At 46.5% G+C, this 24,289-nt stretch overlaps 1 protein-coding gene across 3 annotated transcripts; it reads right to left on the reverse strand.

Annotated features, from left to right (window-relative positions):
- Positions 1–3,963: 3,963 nt before the first annotated feature.
- LRRC55 (leucine rich repeat containing 55) lies at positions 3,964–24,059 on the reverse strand. 3 transcript variants are annotated; one of them, XM_081064651.1, is made up of 4 exons: positions 23,965–24,059; positions 15,119–15,318; positions 12,737–14,246; positions 3,964–8,931 (listed from the first exon to the last, which is right to left on the reverse strand). In XM_081064651.1, exons 3-4 carry the CDS (start codon positions 13,455–13,457, stop codon positions 8,696–8,698), a joined length of 957 nt encoding a protein of 318 aa, XP_080920777.1. In that variant the 5' UTR covers positions 13,458–14,246; positions 15,119–15,318; positions 23,965–24,059; the 3' UTR covers positions 3,964–8,695. The 3 variants fall into 3 exon arrangements, with proteins under 3 accessions (XP_080920777.1, XP_080920778.1, XP_080920776.1); XM_081064652.1 differs by lacking the exon at positions 23,965–24,059 and having other exon boundaries at positions 12,737–13,655; positions 15,119–15,429; XM_081064650.1 differs by lacking the exon at positions 23,965–24,059 and having other exon boundaries at positions 15,119–15,429.
- Positions 24,060–24,289: the final 230 nt, after the last annotated feature.

Here is a 24,289-nt window from a genome sequence, read left to right on the forward strand (position 1 = left end):
ACTTACTCATCAGGGTTTTCTGACTTGCTGATTGTTGATTGTCGTTTTTTCTTTTCTTTTCTTTTAGAATTATGACAGCATTTCTGCTACTTGGGTCTTGCTGAGCATAAACATAGCTGAAGTAAAAAAAAAATAATAATTGGAGTTTTCCTTTATTTTTCTTTTGTTCTCTCTCCCATATCCAATTCATCAGTAGGTCCCATTGACTCTGTCTCTAAAATATATATCCTCAATTTGTCTCTTTATTTACCCACACTCATACCCCTTAGAACATTTTCCATTGGGACTGATAAAGGAGGACCCTCCCTGGTCTCCCAGCTTACATTCTTTCCTATCTATTGAACATTTTCCATATAGCATCCGGAATGGTCTTTGAAAATATAATCAAATCATGTCATTCCCTTGCTTAAAACCCGCCAGTGGTTTCCCACAGAATTTATGTTAAATGGGAAATCTGACCAAGGCTCACAAGGACCTACTTGATCTGGGCTGACTTATTCAACCCCATCCCCCAATCCTCTTCCTGCTACTTCTTTTCTTTTTTTTTCTTTTTGCAGCATTTTTCACTATCTGGAATTATTTATTATTCTTGTTTATTATCTGATCTACCTCTACTCCCCCCATCCCTACTCCCACCCCCATATAAAAAGTTGGCACCAAGGGGCGGAGACTTTATCTTGTTTATTGCTATTTAGCCAACCCTTGAAACGTGTCCAGCACATGGGAATGTGTGATGAATATTTTTGAATGAATGAAGGCAAAAACTGCTCTTTTATATGGGAATAGAACTCTTGACCTGCTAAGATTCTTATACCAACCATTTCCATAGCTTTGGCTTTTAATTTATATACATAGAGATCTCTTTTGAATATTGGCTCAACTATAGGAGTAGAATCCTCAGTTTTGTAAAAATCAGCCCCATTATTACGTATTTTCTAGAATTCATGCTGTGTACTTCTAAATGATTCCGCGAGCCAAGCATAAAACTGGAGGAGAATACACTTGACGACATTCTCTTATTCATAACCCTGTCAAAGTGGCTTTATGATCTCAGCCCTCCATGGTGAGTAGGTTGGGCGTAATGACCAGCGACACAATATATTAGCTAACATTTTCTCCTGAGATAGCCTCTTAACCACCGTGTGTGGGCAGTAACTCATTTCCATCAATTCCCCTTATCCTTATAATGGCAAACCTATCTCTGCTCTAGTGATTTCTGGTAGGCGTTCTGAATGCCACAGTTATCATTTTTTTTTCACTTTCCTTACCTCGCATCACAATGATCATTTTCAATGATGAGTTTAATCCCCTTCACGAAGTTCATGGTGGTCTTGTTTGTGTGCTTCAAACATTTTGGTCTCAGCCCAAATTAATCCAAATCAGGTTTCTAATGTTTTAATTAGTTTTAAAGCGGTTTGAAAATAGAAAGTAAAAGGAAGAGGGAGAAGGTAAAAAATTTACATCATGAAAAAGTTGGGAAAACTGTCTATTTCTCGATCGAAATGAGAAGAGATAAAATAGGAAAAGTTGACTATTTCCAGACCTACATGATAAGAGATAAAATTGAACAAAGCTTTGAGCAAGAAGACCCACTAAAATTTTTCAGTTAAACTAACTTAGCCAAGTGGGAACACATAAAAATAAGAATGTGGTCTTCTTATCTATTGTTTCAGGTAATTGCAAGGTTGCACTTAAAAAGCACCAGGGAAGACAACGCAAGAAATCAAGGTAAGCTTAAAAAGGCCTTTTAGAAAGAACTTTATGTGTGCACTGAAACATGAAACTTAGTAGAAGCAAATAGAATAAAAGTCTACCAAGTTTTTAAGGGAGGTGAATAGCGAAGAAACCATGAACATGGAATCAAAAAGCTTTTGATTGTTGAGACCTAAAACAAATTTCAGGCCAGGATACTTGCACCAGCAGGAGGCTGGTCAAAGAAGATGGGCAACCCCCAAAGAGTGCATGCTCCCCAATACCCACTTTAGATGTGGCCATGGTGGATAATGAAAAAGGGAGACCCTCCAAGAGAGCACACCCAGAAGTGACAGAGAATGACTGACAAAGGAGTTCCAATCAGGAAGCAGAATCGAGGTCTAATAAAGGAACTTGATCTGAGGCCTTCCTTGTGCTCTCCCATGAAGATTTCAGACTTATTATGGACCATGACTACTGTGTGGTTTTGTTTCCCTCTTTCCAAACAAGGGTTTTAATTTGCTGTTACACTGTCCTTGTATCACCTTTGTATATTGGGTAGGAGTAAGTGGGTGGGTAGTAACTTTCCTTTTTACTTTATAGGTCATAGGACCACAAGGAGACCTAGTGGAGAATCAGGACTGGTGATCTTTCGCTTTGAGCTGGATGTGGTGACAGGATAAGTATGGGAGGAAGATTGAAACAGGTATTTGGTGACTAGCAGAACAGATGGTGTTAAACACAGGTGGGGTTTGCCAAACCCTGTTTCCTTTGCTTTCTAGGTACTTACTAGTCTATTCCTTTGAGGTTAAATGGAGCCATGGAACTGGGTCTGGCCAGTGAAACATGGCTGGAACTGATGTGCAATACTTTCAGCTTAGGCCATCTAAAATCTCCCTGAGGTCCTCCGTGCTGCAGAGGATACAATGGATGGCTCTGGGGACTCAGGGATGGCAGACACATTAGATGGAAGGAACCTGGGTCCCTTAATGACCATGTGCAGTAGAAACTTTGACATGCATTGAAATGTGACATGAGCAGGAAATAAGTCTTTATGTTAAATAATCCAGTAAACAAATCTTTATTCTGTTGAGATTTTGGGATCACCTGTTATCATAATTAGCTTACCTTTACCACTTTACCAATGCAGTAATCAAAGCTATACACAATAAAACATACAGGATATGGGTTGGTTTTACCTATTACCCTCCAGTTTGCTTTCACCAAGTAATTATAGAGGACCTTCTGATTGAGATTGGATTTTCTTTAATGTCTCATATTGTTCTTGTCCCCTGAAGTCCGTTAGACCCCACGTATATGTTATGGAGTGCTTAGACCCAGATCTACTACTTCCTAGCTGTTTGACTTTGGGCACGTATGGCTTGTTTGAATCTCAGTTCCCTCAGCAATGAATGGGTATAACAGTGCCTATCTTGGGTTGTGGTGAAAATTAAGTGAATTAATCCATGTATAGTGCTTTGCACAGCTCTGGCACATATCAATAAATGCTATGTCGTCATCATCATCATCATCATCATCATCAATATCTAGGTATATGCCTGGCACTAGGGACAACACTGCATAAAATATACAAGTTCTGGACTTCTGTGAGAAGCACGTCATTAAGTACTTCATTTTATGGGAAAGTCTTAGCCTCCCTCCAATCTACTGCAGATGCCACTGGTTATGGTTGGGCATGTTCTTTGCCTTTCTGAGTGTTCTGAGTCAGTACCTGAGTTCCCTTTAGTGGCTTTTCTTTGTGAGTGCAGTACGTGTCTGCACCCTGTGGCAATTAGAGTGTGAGGAATAGAAGGAGGCTAGACTATGTATTGGTGGAAGGAACTACTTCCTGTCTCGAGCCACTTCCTGCTTGAATCCACTTTCTGCTTAGAACCACTTCCTCTTTCGTACCGGGATAGAAATGGCTGCTACTGTACATACAGGAGTACACTTTGCTCCTCCTTTTTCTGTCTCCGTTCCCAAGGTGCACTGCCCAACTATCTCATTTCCAGTGGTGTTCTGGCAACACTTGCAAGACTTGGGAGGTTTAGATTCCCTTCCTTTCTTTTTTTTTTTTTAATTTATTTATTGGGATGACAATTGTTAATGAAATTACATAATTTCAGGTGTACAATTCTGTATTACATCATCTATAAATCCCATTGTGTGTTCACCACCCAGAGTCAGTTCTCCTTCCATCACCATATATTGGATCCCCCTTACCCTCATCTCCCTCCCCCCACCCCCCTTACCCTCTGGTAACCACTAAACTATTGTCTGTGTAAACAGAACTGCTGAAACATACACGGGCTCTAGACCCTTCCTTTCTTTTTTAACCTATGAGAAGAGAGACTGAAGCTATACCATTAATGGCCTCTTCCATCCATTACACCATGTGTTGAGATTCCTGGTTTACCTGTATGCCTGAGCTAGTATCCTTTTGCCTATGTGGCTGGTGTGGGCCATCTCCCTGGCGCACATCCCCTAGGGATGTTATCTAGGCAGGACACCCACTTGCCTTGGCATGTTTCATAGATGACCCAAGCTGCAAACACCAACATGTATAAGACATATGCTCTTTTCTTTGTATAATTTCAGGCACCAAAATATGCCTACACATAGGGATGTGTGCATACAGACACACGCGTACTCTTTTTTGCCTGGTAGAAATATGCTTCTGTGATGTTCCTTCTACTCCCACACATGCCCCTCCATGGCTGGCACATCTCCTAATTATTCCCATCTACTCCCTCCCCATAGACCTCTTGCGTGTATATTTTGGCACGCATTCTCTTGATTCCGCTTAGTTCCCCTCTCTCTCTCTCTCTCTCTCTCTCTCTCTCTCCCCCTGTTTCCCTCCCTCTTCCTCCTCTTCACAACTCTTAAGAAAATTTGTTAAACTATACACTCTTTATTATTAATGTACATTTATGAAAAATTCTTCACAGTTACAAAAGTGCATGGTTATAAAATCATCTCCATACAAAGGTGCACATCTTCCCTTTCGCCACCCCTCCCTAACCCTTCCACCCCCAGACATCAGCACTCCATAGGACAGTGCTAGAAAAAGTGAGAGCTCTGTGGATGCAGATCTCTCCATCCAGTGCTGTGGCAAACATGATGGTGATTTACACAGGACCTTGCCTGACTACCTTCCTTCATTTCCCCTTTCCATCCTTCTGGGGTGGGAAGAGCAGACAAGTTTCTCTAGCTTTGGGAGGAATGGAGATAGTTGTCTCCTTACACTCTTTGAGAGCTGGGAAGGATGTCAGAGCAATATCAACAAAGACATCTATAGGGAAAAGAGGGGCTGTAGGTATTTCCTAATGGATGAAGAGAAATATCTATTTTGGTCTGCTCAAATTCCATACATCAACCTTCTTGAAAGGATCCAGCAAACTCTATAGCAACTTTGGGGACCTATTTCTGCAGGGTTATCTGGGAATCCCTATAGGGATGGAGAACAGATGAGGGTTTGTCTGAGGGTGACCAGAGCAACAGGTACAGAGTGGTGTGGTACAGATATGGGGTCTTTTCTACAGAACAATTTTCTTGGCCCAGACCTTGCCCATGACAGCCCTGTTGATTAGCTATCCTCAGGCCCAGCATGAAGGAAGCTTCTGTGATGAGGACAAATCTCTGAGGGATAGAGAGTGGAGGGAAGCAGACAGGCTGTCATTAGGCTGCCTCAACCACCTCTCTCTCTCTCTCTCTCTCTCTCTCTCTCTCTCTTTCTCTCTCTCTGTATATTTTTTGAGCAGCTATCCTTACCCCAACTTTAATGGGATTCCATATTAGGGTATCACGCAATACAGTAAACAGATGGCTGAGTAGACTGTGTCAGAGAACTGAAATCAAGTTCCAGAGAGATTGGCCCCATATCAGTAGATATGCAAACTACACTGAACCTCACAAACAGACACGTGGTCTCAGAGATACCCCAACACTTATATGTTAACTAGTCTGGAAAAATCTTAATGAAGCCTTATAGGCTTACCATCATGGGTTCTTGGTCAGCAGCATGTAGCAACAGTTTCAGCCAGGACTGCTAGATTCCCTCTAGAAGCTTGCTTCTGATAGCCTATAGAAGATGCTGGTAGTGGAGGTGGGGAAAAATTGGAATTCCCTGGCAGTAGGGAAGTTTCCTCATTGTGCTTTAGTTAACTGGGGACCTTCTAGTAGCTGGAGAATCATCTGTTCTTTAAAAGTCATGTATCCTACTCAGAAAGGTTTGCCATTAATGGGGACTAAATAGTCTCATTAGAAAGGACATTGGATCTCAAGGGGGCATTTGGTATCTTGTTTGGTTCTAGTTCTATGCAAAAAGAGTACATATCTTAAAATATATTAACTATATTTCAGCAAACAAGCATCTCTAGGAGATTATCATAGATGCATATGGTGTCCCTCTATGGGACACCTAACTGTTAGTGTCAGGACTATTATTTCTATAAGTTCATCCTCAAATGCTTTAGCTTCGAAAGAAATGGACAAAGGTGTCCCTGACAGCTTGACAGGTGGACAGCAGCCCCAGTCCAGTGGTCCCTGGACATAGCAGAAGAAGAGAGCGGGCGCAGTTATGCTCTAGAAGTCACAGGAGCAGGGCTCTGGTCCGGATGTTATAAATGAGACTCAGGGGACAGAAGGTTCAAGTACCCCAGATCTAGCAAAGTTTCTGGGCACTCTTTTGGTTGAGTAGCTCAGGGAGCATGAGTAAGGGAAGACTGCATGGAAGGTGAAATGGTATTCTCCTTCATTCTTTCAGGCCTGCCAGGAGGATGGGATGATGGAAGCCTGCAGGAGCTGGGGGCAAGGTAGAGAGCCCATGTTTTCATTCCCATCCCAGCCAGCCTTGCCAATGTGTTGGACTGTGCCTTAAAGTCTTCCCCTATCGTGTAGAATTTCTCACCCACAGCTTTCAGACACCCTGTGTATTTCAGGCACCCAACACAGCAGGGCTTGAGTCGGAGGGGTTAACACAGCTTCCTCTCCTATTTTCCCAAATCTTATATTTCAGATGGCCACCATTTCTAATGCGTTGTTTACACATTGCAAGACAGGTGACTCCTATTCAGATGTTATCTGGGCTGCTTCTATGTTTCAGAGGCTGCAAGTTGCCCCACTGTAAGTACATCTAAATCTGGACAGCAGTTAGGTTTTACACCCTTTATTTAGCTGATCTACTGGGATATTCATGGCTGCGGAATCTGAGGATCCCACTCCCCAGCTGTCCCAGGCATTCTCTTTCCCAAGCATCTGGGACAGCCCTGGGAAGAAAACTGAGTTGGAGTTGAGTCCCACCCCTGCTGCTTAGGCAAGGCACATCCTCTCTCGAGTCTTTATTTTTCCATTTGTAAAATAGAAGTCATGATGTGTGCTTTGCCTCCCATGCAGGGTTGTGCAGAGTCAAGGAGAATGATGCTACAGCAGTTCACAAGCTGCCCAGTGCTGACCAAACATAGGGCAGTGATGAGCCGATGACACTGACGGTGAACGTGACCACAGTGATGGTGATAATTGTGCGCATGAACTTACTTGACTTTTGACTGACTGATTATACACAATTTCCCTGAATGGAGCCACCTATCACCTTCCTTCTACAGTGTATCCAGATAACCTTGGGTAAGAGTCTCAGCTCTCTACAATTAATTCATCTGTAAAATGGGAATAATAGCCACCAGGCAGTGTTGCTGTGAGAATTGAAATAAATGAGTCCGTAGACGCAAGAGTGCCTGGCTCTTATCGGGAGCGTCATCAGTACTTCTTGACTTTGAATTTATACCCCTTCGGAGGGAACTGTGATGTCCCCCAACTTGGGTGGGGTCGTCAAAAAAGCACAGACTTATTTTGCTCATAAGTATCACATGACCTTAACCTCCCTGAGCCTTCATTGCCCATCTGTAAATCTGGAACGACAAGACTTACCTCAAAAGATTGTTGTGTGTTAAAGGGAATTGTCTGTGGAGAGAGCTTATCACAGTGCCTGATGCCGGTGATTGCTTGGTAACTAATGGCTCTCTCACCCTTATGCAAATGAGTGAAAGAGCAAATCGTCTTCTGTCAGCACAGTGATGACCATCTCCCCTTCAGTCCTATCCCATCATGCTACAGGGCTGTAGCACACAGTGCACTTTCCTGGTGAGATCCCTTGGGGTGAGCACTGTGGCAAGAACAGTCACGAGATTAGGAGTCCCAGAGTACCAGGATTCTTGCTGGGCCTTCTGCTGAAGCCAAAGCTAGAGTGAGAGGCAGGAGACAGGGGTGGAGAAAGGGCTCCGAAGGTGTCAGCCTTAGCTTGCTACCTGGGACTTTGCCAGCAGGCTACAATTGGCAATGTAGTGTAGGGGGCAGTACCAGGTGGTCTCACCTGGTAGCTGCTGGTAGAAGGAGGCCACGGGGGCTGGCATGGAGGTCATCTCACCCTCCAGAGGCAATGGTGGGCAGCCCCAAGTGCTGACAGATTGGGTGTCAGAGGGAAAGTTTCGGTCCTGTGCCACTCCCCTCTGTACACTGAAGTCACAGGGATTGTTCAAGGTTCTCAACATTCCAAGCATATTCTGGCCTCTGTCATTTGTGTATGTCCATCTTTCTCCATCTACTTGACAAAGCGGACAGTTTTTGATGACTCAGCTCATGAGTCACTTCCACTCTTGTAATTCTCTTGGAGTTTTCGAGGCACAGTTAATGACCCCTCCTCTGGGCTTCCACAGCTCTGTGCTCAGAGTGCAGACAAATCATCTGAAAGGGATGAGTCTCTGCATCTCTCTCTTCTGGTAGAAGGAAGTGCCTTGAGGGCAGGGACTAGGTGGATTCATCTAACACTGCCAGTTCCTAGCACAGCGCCTGGCTCGCTGAAGAAGCTCATCAAAAGTACTTTCCTGACCTTGCTTGAGCCATGACAGGTGGCCAGGGCACCATGGGACCAGAGTGGGCAACCAGGGAGGGTGTCTAGTGGTCAGTGGTAGTGGCGGTTGGTAGCATGGAGGGACGTCAGGCACCCACGTCAAATCTCTTCCTCTTCGCTGGCCTTGCTCCAACGGTGGCAGCAGTTGGCTGTGATGCCCAGGAGGAAGTTGGTGGCCACGGATGCGATGGAGACCACGAAACCCACAAAAGCGATGAAGAGGTAATCATCCAGGGTCAGGGTCAAGTGGCAGGCTTTGAAGCTCTCCTCAGTGAGGGAGAAGAGTGGGGCGCCCTCAACCTCGGGGGGGCCCCGGCATTCAGCCAGCTGAGAATCTGTAACACAGAACCCAGGGAGGGTGAGGTGCCCGGGGGAGAGAGAATGGAATGGAGAGCCCCCACCCCACCCAGGAGAAGTGGACTTTCTTACTGAGTTTCTTTTGTGCCAATTTTTTTACTTACCTTCTGTAGTCCCTTCAACAGCCCTCAGGGTAAATACGTTTATGGATGTGGAGATCACTGCTAGGAGACTTTAGTAACTTGCCTAAAGTCCAATAGCTACTAATAAGAGTAGAACTGGGACTTTTGTGTCTTACAATAGCCTTCCAACTGGTCTTGGGGCTTCTGCCCTTAAACCATCTCGACACAGTTGGCTGAGCAATCCATTCAAACCTGAAGTCCCATCGTGTCACTCTCTGCTTGAAACGCTCCCCTGGCTTCTTATCTTCCCACAGAATGAAAGCCAAGGTACTCTCCAGGGGCTGTAAGGACTCCTCCCTACCTCTTCCACTCTGCTCCATCCACGCACATCTCCTGGTCATCATTCCATCACTTCGGAGTGATGTCCCATGTCCCATTTCGGGGTGTGGAGGGGGTGCCTTTGCATTTGTCCCCTCGAGAGGATGTTTCTCCCCTGAATCTCTCCACAGGTTAGTCCCTCACTTTCTTGGGTATTTTGCTCAAATATCACCTTATGAGTGAGGCCTTCCCTTATAATTCTACATAAAATAGCAAGCCCCACTTCACCTTTCTCTAGGCATTCCCTAGCTTATCTACTCTGCTTAATTTTTCTCCATAGTATTTATTACTGACAACTTGTTTGTTATCTAACTCTACTCCTTCGATTATATGCACTTCCCATAGTATCCTTAGCATCAGAATCATGTCCTGTCCATGTAAGTGCTCAGTGAATCTTGGTGACATGCATATGTGAATGAATGACTATTTAGCTCCAAGGCTTTGGGTCTTTCTACTACCCCATGTGGCTTTTCCAGATACACAAATTGTAGGGTTAAGAGTATGGGCTCTGGAGCTATTGGCCTAGGTTCTAGTCCCCCTCCTCCCCTCTCTCCCTAGTTGATTATGGGTAAGCTATTTAACCCCTCTGTGTTTTGACTTCTTCATCTGTAAAATGAGGATAATAATAGTACCTATCTCATAGGGTTACCGTGAGGATTCAACGAGTTAACATATATAAATGATCCACTCTTGGTGTATTGTAAGTACTATGTAAGTATGTGTTTTTATTATTTTCCTATGTTGGTTTCTCCAAACAGATCAGTGGAGATCATATTCTGCACACAGACTTCTGTAGGAGTTACTGTTCAGTGGGTTACTGTTCGCTCCATCATTGATGGTCCCACCTCATCCTTCCGGGATCCCGTGTACAAATGCTTGATGATTGGCAGTGGTTTCATTGTATTCTGCATTGGAAGTAAGAGTGGCATGCAGGTAGCAGTTCTGCAATTCCCTCGTTCGGTGGATTAATATCAATGAGGCTCTTACCTTGGGCAAGTCCTTTTTGCCTTTCTGGCTCTCACGAAGAAAGGGGATCTATAAGAACAGGATAATCTTATCTAATTGTTTAGGAGTGTCAATGGGAAGGAGTTTTCTAAATTATATGGTGCAAAATGGTATTTATTCATTCATAGTTTTTGAGGTCAAAGAATAAAATGAATTTGGATTGACCCTTGTGAGAAATGAATGAGCATCATTCTCCTTCGAAATGAGAGTCTGAAAAAGAATGCAACCTTCCCCAAACTCCAGATTGGGTGGTTCCCATAGGCTATATGCAGAGTCCTCCAGACTCTGTCCAGGATAAGTCTGTGTCTGGGGTTGACCATCTCAGAACTGGAAGATGCTGAACTCCCCAGTCTATTATGTGTATGACTGGGGTGGTGAGACAATACGAAGCTGGGGAGTGTGGGGACACTGAAGGCAATTGGTGTAGACCAACCAGAGGAGGCACTGAGGGCATTTGGCAGGAGTGATGGATGGGAGCCTGGCTGGGGGCTGACAAAACTCTCTCGTAAGTCAAAGAATCACTCTTGAAGTTGAGTTATGTCCCAGGGACACCCTTATGTTTCTCTGTGCTGGGATTCCTTCAAAAACCGTGGATAATAGAGGGAATCTCATGAAAATAGAGGAAGAGCAGAAAAAGACAAAGGGAAGAGGATTGCCTAATTCTTCCTACACTGGTAAGTTCTTCGCCCCCAAGAGAAAATATCATGGATAGTGTGGTGTGGTGTACAGTTCTTTGGAGGAACAAGGAACCTGGGTTTCTGGCTGTGGCCTGTTTGTTCCCTCAGTGTGGGTTTGTGGAGGCTTTCCTTCTCTAGAGCTCAAGTCCCTCACGTGTACTGACATAAGGTTGTGCTGGTGGGATCTGAGACCCTTCTCCTGCTCACTGGGAGTCTGTGCTTCTTTTGAAGGGCAGCAGGAGCCTCAGAGATCTCAGAAAAAGAGGAGCCCAGATGTGGTGGGAGCTTAGCATCCCAGAATGCTCCTTCTGTCCTTAGTGCCCAGAAGAGAGGGGAGGAGAGCCAGCCTGAAAATGCTGAGCAGGTGGGGAGATTGCTCCAGGCAGCCCCCCATGCCCCCTACCACTGCCCCATCTCAGTCCTCAGCTATTTTGGTTCTGGAGAATGTCCTCCCACAGTTCTGTGGAAACACAGGAATCGTGACCCACAGCCCTTCCTCCCCCAAACTATTTTGGTCCTGGGCTCCCCACTCAGTCCTCCTCCCCCTCATACCTCATTCAGCCCCACTTCTGAACACACTATGAGCCCAGGCTCTGGGAAAGCCCCTGGGACAGTGCCGCCAGCTATTCCTGTCGTTCTACTGCTGGGGGCTTGTGCCAAGGCTCAGTGCTGCCACACAGGACAGCTGGTGAGGAAGGCCTCAGCTGAGCAGTGCCTGCCTCTGGGCCAGGCTTGGGTACCACAGGGTGAGGCCAGGGCCCCTCAAACCTGCATGATTCAGACTCCTTCAGGCCCCAGTCCAACTCTAGTTGGGATTGGCTGGTTAAAGTCACATCCCAGGTTCTCCTCTCAACTCTCCATCTCATGCTCAAACCTTGCAGAACTCTGCAGAGGCCAATCCCAGAACTCAGGCTCGGACTCTTCCTGTTAGCCTAGAACCTGATTCTTCAGGATACAGCCAGAGGACAGCCAGACGGCAAGGGTTCGAGTCCTGACTCCAACAATTAGCAGCTCTGTGACTTTGGGCAAGTTACTGAACCTCTCTGTGCCTTGGTTTCCCCTTCTGTAAAGTGAGGGAGGTGCTCATTAGGGTTCACGTGAGGATGAAATGAGCTAAAATGTATACTATGCTTAGGACAGAGCATGACGGTTAATACAAAAGTAAACAGGCTTAGAAGTCAAATAAACTCAGGTTTTATCCATGGCTCTGCCACTTTCTAAACGAGCGATTCTGGGCTACTCTTTTCATTGTTCTAAATCTCATTTTCGTCATCTGCAAAATGGGGATAACAAAAGTGGGGGTTCGATGAGATCATGCACACCAAGTTCCTAGATCATGGTGAAAGCTCAATAAACACTGTCTATTATGAGCTATTCTTACTTGTTTACTGTCTGTCTGCCTCATTAGGTCATAAGTGCTACAGAAGCAAGGGCAGCATCTGTTTCATTAACCAATGGGTCCCCCTGCGCCTAGGCTGCTGAACAAGGACTCAACAAACACTTGTGGAGTGAAAGAGCTGGTGTACAGAGGGGCGACACAGATCAGGGCACACAGTAGGTGCTCAAGATCTTTAAGCTCCTCTGTCTTCTTTGGAGCCTTTGCTTTCAGAGAGGACAGTGTCCTCCTCCCCATGGCCGCCCAGTCTCGCCCCTTCCCTTACCAGCCGTGCAGCGCTGGATCCGGTTCCGTAGCCACTTCAGCAGGGGTTCCATGGTGCAGCCGCACACCCAGGGGTTACCGCCGATCTGCAGCGTCACCAGCCCCGGCAAGCCCTCGAGGGCCTCCAGGCTGAGGAAGGCCAGGCCCCCGTAGCTGAGGTCCAGGTCTCGGAGCTGCACCAGCCCCTGGAAGGCCTGTGGGTGTACCCTGCGCAGCCACGGGTTGTGGCTCAGGTCGATGTGCACCAGGCCATGGGCGTCTTGGAACATGGTGGCTGGCACGTGGCTGAGGTTGTTGTAGCTCAGATCCAGGTGTGCCAAGCGCTTGGCATGGAGGAACAGGCCGGGGGGCAGCTCCATCAAGGAGTTGTTGCGCAAATCCAGCACCCGGAGTTCCATGTAGCACGTAAGGTAGCCGGGCGGCACCGCGGAGATGCGGTTGTGGGCCAGGCTGAGGTTGCCAGTGTCCATTGGCAGGTCTGGGGGCACGGAGAAGAGCCGCTGGCTGCTGCAGTCCACCACCTGGTTATGGCACGTGCAAAGGACTGGGCAGCTGGTGCCAGCGTCTGAGTGCATCACCCCGGTTGTCAAGAGGAGGGAGACCAGCAGCATGGCTGGGTGGGGGGGCCCTGGCCAGGGCAGCTGGGACCACGTGTCACCCATCTGAAGCAGCTGGCAACAGCAGTGCTGAAGGGAGCGCGTTGGTGCCCGGGCTGTGTCCATGGAATGAAGAGTCAGTGGCACAGGAAGGCAGCTACGTCAGGGGACAGAGCCCTGGAGGGTGGGGCTTCTGAGCAGGCGGTGTCATGGCTCATGCCTTTCCCTGGAGTCTCTAAGCAGCACAAGGCTCCCTAGGTGAGAGCCGTAGGAAGTCCCCTTTGGAGCCTAGGTGGCAATCAACGAGTTGAGGTCCTCCAGGGTCTGCAAAGATGATCAGAACTTGAGAAAGGGAGATGAAGATGGGGCTTAACCAGCTGCCTGCGGATCTTGGAATCCCTGTAGATCTTTTGTGTCCCTCTCACCCATGACTGCTGACACTTCCTCTCTGTACTGTGTCTGAAAGGTGGGAGTGGGGAGGGAAGGACATGAATGGTGCCTTTTAAAGGTCCTGGCACATCTGGAAAAAACCCTACGCGCTGTCCCAAGTCTGGGACTGATTAGGAGGCCAGAGCTGCATCTGGGTCTCCAGCGCTCATGGTCTCCAGGGCCGTTCTCCTGGTGGCCAAGCAGGCTCGTGTCCCAGGGGGTCCTGGGGTGGGCGTTTTAGGCAGGGATCCCAGGGTGAAGTGGATCTCCATGGGCCTCCTGAAAGCCTGAGTCCTTAGCTTCAGTGTCTATTGAAATCCCCAGGGAGGGGAGGACCCCAAGTGACTCCCACTGTTTGGGCCGCTGAGGTTGGAAAGTCATGTGTCCTGGAGGTGCAGGATGGGGGTCAGCTAGGAGCTTTGGTGACTGCCCAAGCCAGCGCATCTCAGGTGGCTTTGTGTTCAGCAGGCGGAGGCAGAATTCCCTCTGTCAACAAGGAAAACACTCAGGCAGAGAAATCCAGTGCCCTCTCCTGCCCACTGTCCCCTCTCCTAGGTTCCTTCCTCCCTCCTCTTTGCCACCAACCACAAAGTTCTTTGCGTACTGTCTCTCAGGTGTGGCAAGGGGTGTGCTCAGCCCCCAACCTCACATGGTTGTCACCCACGAACCTTCCCACCCCAATTGCAGTCATCCTCCTGAGTCTGTCCTGGGCTGGATGCATTTTCTTCATGTAGCCCCAGCCCTGTTAGCACCAAACACCCCAGCCTTGAACAACTCTCTAAGAAAAAATGCATACACACTGGCCGATCACATACCTTTCAGACCCTCTTAGCATCTCTTTCTCTCTCCCCCCGCCCCCCCCCTACACACTATTCTCCGGTGACTCCAACACATCTTGCCCTGCCCAGCGCTCACTCCTCCCGTTTTCTCTCCCGCTTTCTTCTGCACACGCACTCCTGCAGATCCCCCTTCCAGGCTGCCCCCACCATCTTTCACCCCAGTGCACACCCCTAAATCCTACCATCCTTTCCCACAAACACTCCACTTTCCCCGCAGCACCCCCAGCTTGAGCCCACACCCACACTTGGTCAGGCAGAGGGACAGAGTGGGATGACACACCCGGCGGCTCAGCCTGCCATCCACCCTGTACCCTCTGTGGACCCTCGCTTCTCTGGTGCCCACCTGCTGTCCTCATTTGTCCTCCCCATCCCCTCATCTGGCACCGCCTCTCTTCCCATTACTTCCAGCTCCAATCCCGCTCACTGGGAAATCACCCCAGCTCCCCTTTGTCCAGACTCATTTTTCTCAGCCCGAAGGTCTCTGCCTGCACTCCCACAGGCCCTCATGAGCCCACTTACTATGTTCCAAGGACACAGCCATCAATCTGCAGCCGACATGGGGCTCCCTCCCTCACGCTGGAATCCCCGCTCAGCTTCAGGAGAACAGATTGCCTCCCTGGCTCGTCCCCTCCCCCGGCCTCTCCTCTTCCATGGCTTCTGGATCCCAGGGCAGCATCCTCAGTCGTTTCCCATCCTGTGGTCCCTGGGCCGGTCCCCTCCTTTGACCCAAAGGGAGAATCAGAGGAAGGATGTTTAGAAGAAAGTTCGTAGAATCCGAATGCTTTTTCCAGAAACTCAGCTTGGTGCTGAGGCTGCTGGGGTTTCTGGCTTCCGCCAGGTCTTCCCCTCCCTCCCCTTCCCTCCCTCTCTCCCCCTCCTCTCTTCCTTTTTCGCTCCCTTTTTTTTCCTCGAGGGCCAGGTACTGACGTTTCACTGTCTCTTAGCAACTGCCTCCACATCTCTGAGCAACAGGAGCGCTGGCTATGGACCCCGCCAAGATGAGAGAGAAAAGAAGGAAGCCGTTGCAGAATCCACAGCTGTGCGCAGGATCCTACTGATAGGGCAAGGGGAAGAAGGGGCGAGGGGTGTCTACAGGACAGGGCAGGGGCAGGGAAAGAGGAGCGGGAAGGAAGAGAGGGCAAAGGGCCCCGTGGAATCTGAGATGGAGGAGAGGTAGTTTAAGGGCATCAGACCCAGAAGGGAAAGTAGAGAGGGCTTGGAATGGAGAAAGTGACGTAGTGGGAGATGGGGGAAAGTGGAGAAAATGGGGTGGGGGGCATGAAGACATGAATCAGGATGGAAAGAAAAAGAGAACTGGATGTGTTTTCTCACTTGATGGGACGCAACAACTTTTCTCACTTGATGGGATACATCTATTCAGTGCACATATAACATCTGTTTCCCTGAGTCTAATGGATTTTGGTCATCAGGGACCAGGTGACTGACTGGATTGGCTGAGGGCTTGTCAGGGACAGTTATGGGAGGTGAGACCCTTTCTGTGTTCCTTAATTGCCCCTAAGTCCTGACCCTAGAAGCTCTGAGAGCTTGCAGAATGCAAAGGGCCAACTGCCAGATCCAGGTGGGGTATCTGGAGCCATAGAGACACTCAGACCTGTCTCTAGGGAAGCAGAAGCTGCCAGGAAACCTTGTTCTCTTTCTCCAGACTCCTGGGACTCTGCTGTCCTGTTCCCATCTCTCCAAGCGTCCTGCTACATCCCACCCCAGATTGACTTCAAATGAGGGTGAAGTCTTTGCAACACCTCTTTTCTTGATGACCCATTGAACAAGTCTCTAGCTGCCTTGCGTTTTTAAAACCAGCCTGACCGGTTGGTTTGGTCGAAGGGCTGGCCCATGTCTTTCTTTCTTTCTTTCTTCCTTTCTTTCTTCCTTCCTTCCTTCCTTCCTTCCTTCCTTCCTTCCTTCCTTCCTTCCTTCCTTCCTTTCTTTCTTCCTTCCTTCCTTCCTTCCTTCCCTTCCTTCTTTCCTTCCTTCCTTCCTTCCTTCCTTCCTTCCTTCCTTCCTTCCTTCCTTCCTTCCTTCCTTCCTTCCTTCCTTCCTTTCTTTCTTTCAGGTTTTTATTGGGGAATGTTGGGGAACAGTGTGTTTTTCCAGGACCCATCAACTCCAAGTCAAGCTGCTGTTTTCAATCTAGTTGTGGAGGGCGCAGCTCACTGGCCCATGTGGGAATCGAACCAGTGACTTTGGTGCTATGAGCACCAAACTCTAATCAACTGAGCCAACTGGCCGCCCACATTTTTTTCCTTTAATAATTATGTCTTTTATAAATAATTATTTATTGAGCACTTAATGTGTGCCTGGCTCTTGGTAGATGGTAGACATATATCTTCCAGTAAGATGGAATCAGACTTTGCCTTTACAGAGGTATCTTTGTCGTGTGTTCACTCAGTTGATCTGGGGCCTCTTCTATTTAAGTAATATCTTAGGTCTTTTGGAGAAACTGAAATAGAGTAACAGACACTGAATGTTAAGTTGTACAGATCCTGGGCAAGTATAATGTTCTCAAAATCATTGTCTTCTCTAACATGCTTTTCCCCCCTATATGGCCAGAGAAAATCTGTTTCCCTTCTCACTGTCCTCTTTCATTTTATGCTCATTTTGAATCTTTCATGTCATATGGTATCTAGTACAGGGTCATAGGGGAACCACTTTCTTAATATTTTTATATTGAATTGGTTGAGGTAAATATGATTTGCATCCCCCCACCTTAAAGAAAGGAATGGTTGTTCAACTCATTGTTGTTCAAAAGCAATCAGCATATTTCAGTATTTAATGTTGACTAAAGATGTATTAAAAACAAATAAAAAAGAATGGAGGTTTTATTCCTTTACATAACATGAAGTTTATATTCACAATTAGAACCAATCATATGACTGAAGGAAAATATTTGTGGCATTTTCCTTAAAAAAATAGGATCTAGGCAAGAATACCTTATCACCATTTGAAACTACAGTTTTCTGACCTATAAAATTGGGATAATAATAATAATGGCACTTAACCCATGAGGTCATTTAGGTTACATGAGTCATTATCGATAGCACTTAGAATAGTATACAGTGAGCACTACAGATATGTTTGTTAAATGAACAAATACCATAAAGTAAAATTGCTAAAATAGTTACGCAACAAGGAAAGCAAATTGCACAGACATGGGAAATGAGGAAAGGAAACTATCACATTTGCAGAGACAACAAGAATGTATTCTTGTGCAAGGTAAGTTTCAAAAACTTTGGAAAACCCCCAACTCAAGAACATTATCATTGCATGTAATGTCTTCTGTAAAAATGAGGTTAAATGAAGGCAGAACTCTTGTAAATGACTTGTGACCCATAATCATTGTATATGTTAATTATTAGACCATTGTTTCCCAGACTGGTGTCTCATGGTACACTGGGTGCCATGAGAAAAATGTTTGTTCTCAAATAAGTCTGAGACATATTTAGTTAAGCAAAACAAGACAAATTTATTTGTTGCAAGATTTCTCAGAGGCTTTAATGAACAAATGTCCACGGTGACTTTCCAAGGGAAAGGGTTGGGGAAGGCTGACGGATGTATGATATCCAGCATTGCCCTCATGCTGGGTGGCTGGCTCCTCCCCTTAGCAATGCAATTCAATTCTGAGCCCAGCAAAATGATATAACACATCATGGCCTTTCAAAGTCTCTTGCAAGTTATTGAAACTGTGACTATTCAATCATGAATGTTAAGCATTTACTCTGCTGGGAAAATACTTGGAAATTAATCTAAGAGTTAGCGAATACAAATGAATTGAAAAATCATTTTTATTATTATACTTTCTTGACATACATGGTAAATTAGTTGTAACAATGACAGAAAACCTTTAAATACATGAGAATTACTTTAATCTACCACCTAAGAAATTTGTTCAGGGAAAACGATGAAACCTTAGTCGGATGAAGGTATAGGGAGAAATGGAAAGCTGATCTCTCCCATAATTGGGAAAGTTTAAACATAGAAAAGATAACTCTGCTTTGTACGTTATAATAATTTAATGAAGTATTTAACAGAGTTTGGTGAACTGGTAGGGAAAGCCACCTGGGGGAAAATGAGCAAGAAGGCACAAATGATGCAAATAAGAAAGAAGATGATGGACATGCTCAAAAGTAATGATGGTGGACTTACCTAACTAAAAGATCAACACTATGTTGTGAACTGGAAATCATTCAAGGGCATTACTCAATATTTGTGCTTTGCGAAATGATCATTTGCTAGGCTAGACTTTGAGAAAGCCATTCTCACCAGCGGAATACAGAAAACGTGAAAGGGGCAGCAACCCCACAATGTTGCAAGCAATCTTAGTGGAAGAAATGTTAGTGAGGCCTTAGCCACTCTGCTTCATTTTTATACATTGAAAACATTGGTCCAGAGAATTAAAGGGAGGAGCAAAGAGTAACACAATACCAATCAGGAAGAGAACAGAATAGCACATTTATCCCAGCTGTGGAGAGAAGATATCTTTCTGTGTGTTGAGGAAATAGAGAATGTCATTAGTGCTAAAATGGCTCTTGTCAAATACACAACATTGAAAGACAGCAAGGTTTCCCTGAGCAGAAAAATACTAAAACAAAATCAGAGAGAAAGGAAAGAAATGCAATGGAAAAATAGATTTTAAACATAAATGATTTGAAATGACCCATGCAAAATACATTAAGAAATGCTATAAATATAATTCTTACAAATTGATATACTACATATTATTATTGAACACCTGCTATACACTCCAGACCCTGTCCCAGGAACTGGACGACAGCCACGTTTGATAGACAGACAATGTGCACCTGTGACTATGGGCCCAATATCCATCTGACTGGTCAGTGCCCACAATGTGTGATGGTTGCACACGTTGGCTGTCCCCTTGTTTAGCAGTGAACAAAACAGTCCCTGCTCTCTTGTGGCTCACTCTCTGGTTGGAGGAGACAGATGATGAACATACATGCAATCAGATACATGGCCGGTGATGATAAGGGCTGTGAAGAAAAACAAATCAGGATACAGGGGTCAAGGTTAGTAATTTGCTTGAGATGTCATAGCTCATAAGAGGTGGAATCTGGGCTTGAAGGATTTGAAGACTGACCACTTGGCTGTTATCCAGTCTCAGACGAAGGGACTGTGGAAGCAGCTGGCCTAGCGAAGGGGATTCAGAACGAGAGTTGGCCTTCTCACAAGTTGGCCATCAAATATTTATTGAGCCCTTACTATGCACCAGGCACCATGCACCATACAGCAGTCAAGAAAACAAGCAAGGTCCTTGCTTGGGAGCGGGGGGGGGGTGGGGGGGGGAGAGGGGAGACCCAGAGACAAAGGACTTTATATAATTGTAAAGAAACCAAGTGTTTGAAAGGGAGAATAAAGGATGGTCTGGGGGAGGTAAAAGCAGGCTTCTATGATTACGGGGGATGGGGTTGGTGGACCTCCCTGAGAACGCCATGCATTGGCTGAGCGGGTTTGTTTTGTGCCCCCCCCCTTTGCCCTGTAAGGTGATATGCTTCATAAGCCCATTGCCTGATTTTGTTTCGTTGCAGATGTCACCTTTATTAGACACTATTTTTATGCTTCCATAAGCTATGGTTAAGATTTTGTGGTGTCATTTTACCCCTTAGATGCTTTTATAGTCTTGCGTCTCTCAGGTGATATAACTAGCTTCGTTCTATGAAATATAGATTTTAATGAACCAAGAGGCAACAATAAGACACACATTATTTCTCCTGAGTCCTCTGAATATGAATCGAGAGGGCAATAAGATGTACATCGTGGGCTTCTAAAAATCATGCTGCAGTAATGACCGACATAAGTATCCACTTTTTTACAGCTGACTTGATACAACCCTTGATGGCTCTGCTCTGGTCATTACCTATAGAAAATGCTCTACTTAGAAATTTCCTGTGACTTTCTCTTGAGATCCTCTCCCTCTCTCTTCTGTAACTGTATAGAGAAACGTAAAAAAAAAAGAATATCTATATATAGTGAATCCAAACTCCTTGACTTTGAAGAGCATCACTCTCTCCTGTCTGGTTCCCTACATACTTCTTCCTTTGTGGGTGCCTACTGGGACCCAGTCCTGCTAAAGTCTCCTCCATTTGTGATTCTGATGCTGTCCAGACGCGCTTCGTGGGCCCTGGACGCCCCAGCCAGACCACGGAGCAGCTCCTATTGCTAGCACCTGACTCTGAATCATGCCTCTGACACATTCATTCAGGGCAGTTGCTTCGCCCAGGCATCCTTAGAATTCTGGGAAGAGGATGGTGGGAGGGAGCCCAGATCCTGCCCTGGATTTCCTGGAAAAGGAGAGCAGCAGTGTCTAAGGAAGAAGAGATGAGAGGCTGGGACTGGGAAAAGCTGCGGGCTTGGGAAGTGAGGCCCTGGGAAGTGCGTCTCACTTATAGTACAATTCCCAGTGAGTCTTGCTAAGTGAAGTTTTGCCTGGAAATATCCAGGAGCTGCAGTGAGGTCATGCCCACCTTTGTGACCTGTGCCCTCTCTCTCTGTCTTACCTGTCCATGAGGATTGTTTTAGGCATAGAAAAACGACTGTAACTGGAGTGGTTTATTCTGGCTCGCGTCAGCGAGGCCACCATTGCTGATTTCTTCTTTACCTTACCATTTTCACCCTCCCCCAGGGGCTGCAGGATTAGAACCAGAAGACTGTGGTTGGAGCTGTAGCTCTGTCATTTTCTGGCTCTGCCTCTGGGATGGCAATGCATAGCTAACACTTATGGAACCCCTACTTTGTGCAGGCACCAGGTTAAGTGTTTTACAAAGGTTGTCTTATCAAATTTGTATGGCGGCCCTATGAAGGGGGTGTGACTTCTTTTTTTAAAATCACAATTTACAGATTAAAAGAAAACTGAGGCCCCGATAAATTAGGTAATTTGTGAAAGTAACAACAATTAGGTAGAAGAGCTTATGACCAGCACGCTAAACACTAAGTTTCTGTTCAGTGCTTTATATACACCATCTTTTAAAATCGCTGAAAAAGTCTGAAACATAAATATCAGCCCCATCTTTTACACGCACACAGGGAAACTAAGAAGCAGAGAAATTAAGTAACTTGCCCCGGATCCTACAACTCATACACAGCAGAAAAAGAACCTGGTTATTCTCCTTTCAAAGCCCAAGTTGACACTGTCTTTCTGAATCTCAGTCTTCCCTCTCTGTTAAATGGGGAGACTAATTCTCTTGGTTCTCACACAGGGGCAAAACAGAACATTCCCATAAAATCCGTAAAGTGTATCAGAGGCTCATCGTTTTGGTGAGTGGCTGGGAGGGGATCCGTCTTCTCGGGCACATCTTCCCTCTCCCTGGTCTGCTCCGGACCTGAGCACACAGAGACTGGGTGAGCTTGGGCGTCCACAGTGTCCCTGAGGTCTGTTACAGGGATGGCCTTTTCAAACTGTGTTGTTTCCTTATACTCCAGTGGAGTTGGCACTAGAGAAACACACTGAGCACAGCAGCCACTGTGGGCTGCTGCTTGGTTAAGGGGAGGGCATTGCCGAGTCTACCCGTGGTCAGGTAGGCGCAATGCTGCCGTGGCTTCCCCACGTAGCAGCTGGTGGAGAGGGCGCAGCACAAGATCTTGGGCCAGCAGCACTGGGCCCACATCCCTGATGCTCCATATCAGCTCTGTGAGTGTGGGTTCGTCTCCCAACCTCTCTGAGCTTGGGTCTCCCTCTGTGAAAATGGAGAAAGGTGCTTCATCGCTCAGTGAATTGCTGAGAGCATTTCGTCAGCTATTGAGTGATCTACATGTCATGTTAACCTTCCCTCCTTTGGATAATAAACGAGACACACTGGGGCTCCCTTACGTGACAGATTTCTAGGCCTGGCTCCCAGCTCTCATGATTGTGCCCTGGGATGTTAAAGCCTTACAGATCACAGGAGCAAAAGATGAAACAGATACAGATGGTTATATTCTATTCCCATGAAAGCAACCGATCGGCTATTCACTCACCTAATTGCTAACTTTTCCAGCACTTCTGTATGACTGGGCCTCGGTTTTGCACTGTCTGGGGTGGGAGTAGGAGTGGGGAAACCCCATTGGTCTGTCCTGGCAGAAATTTAGGGTTTTAGATGAAGAAACAAGACTACCACCAACCCAGAATAATGAGACATGGAATTTAATTCATCACTAAGCTGGGGCTGTGGAACGGAGGTTCTGAGAGGAGAAACTGATGGAGAGATGAGAGTATCAGAGAAGGCTTCCTGGCAGAATTGGGGCTTGGAATCGGCTAAGAGGAGTAGGGAAGGTAGTAGTGGGTGCAGTGACATTCCCCCTTCACCTCACATTGTGGGGGCATTGCCACCATCCCACCGCTTAAAAGTACTGAATACTGCCTCTATCCTAGGTACAGAGCTATATGCTTTATGTCATTGAAACCACCCAGCTTTTTGAGGTTGATACCGTCATACCCCCATTTTACAGATGAGAAAACAGGCAGGTGGAGTAAGTTGCCCAGGTCCCATACCCAGTCAATGGCAGAGCCTAATTCTAACTTTGGTGTATCCAGAAACTGTGAGCCAACCACACAATGTACATCGTAGGAATGATGGAGTGGCGTGAAATACTCTTTGTTGTCTACCCAGGCTGAAAATGTTAGGCCAATGGGAAAAACGGTGGGTCCTGTTAGGAGCAGAAAAGAAGCAATTTCTTTCTTACCCATTGTTTTTGTTTTCTCTCTTTCTAGGGGAGACATCTGGACTAAGGTATTCCTGCCTGGGAGGTGACTTTGGCCCAAAGAGCTGAAAAGGGGCTGGATGTTTTGGGCTGCTAAGGCTCTGAATCCAGGGACCCAACTCTGCATCGTGTGGTCCTCAATATAGCATACAAGGGCACGGAAGAGGGGCTGTAGCAGGAATTCACACCTGCAGCTATAGCATGGCCCTTATTGGAGGAATGGGGGCATGGAGTTGAAGCTCAACCAGCCTCTTGAAGTGGAAGGATGATGACCCCAAGAATGAGAATTGGAGGACCTCCCCATGAGATGACCTCTTCAGCCTAGGTGAAGGAATCCTGAATTGAGAAATCAGGCAATGTCTAACGCTCCTTCAAATTTTCTGTGGGACCTTGGGGCAAATCATATCTCCTCTCTGGCCCTTACTTTCATTATCTAATAACATGGGGCATTTGGGCCAGATGAGTTCTGAGTAGGCTGGGTGACTGTAGAGTTCTAATAAGGACAATGACTAAGCATTTATCATGATTGGAGATGATATTTAATCACGTTCTTCTCTGTAAGGGGCTGATTTCCTTCCTGACTGCTTGGCTCTGAAGTCTCAGGTCTCAGGCTCTAAATCAATAAGGAGCTGGAGTGAGCGTGAGGGTCTACTCACCACCCTGGGGAAGTAGAGACTGGCAGGGCCGTAGTGATGGAGCAGCCACTGCTTGCATCCCAGAATAGCTGCAGCCCTCCCGGCATCTGCCATCCTGGTTGCAGGCTCTCATCCCATTGGCTGCTCCGCATCCTTGCTGTCTGGCATATGCTGCTTTCCAGGTTTTTGTGGCACCCAGTAAGCAGCCTGCCTTGTGTGCTAAAGCATGCTGGCTTCTTCCTCCAAGAGGCTGGGATCATAATAGCAACTCTTGTCTGGTTCCCTCTATTCTGCCTCACTTCACCTCCCTGATGGCTGAGGACATAGGGGTAGTTTAGGACAGTGG

Source organism: Rhinolophus hipposideros, assembly GCF_964194185.1.
Source record: "Rhinolophus hipposideros genome assembly, chromosome: 10".
NCBI lineage: Eukaryota > Metazoa > Chordata > Mammalia > Chiroptera > Rhinolophidae > Rhinolophus > Rhinolophus hipposideros.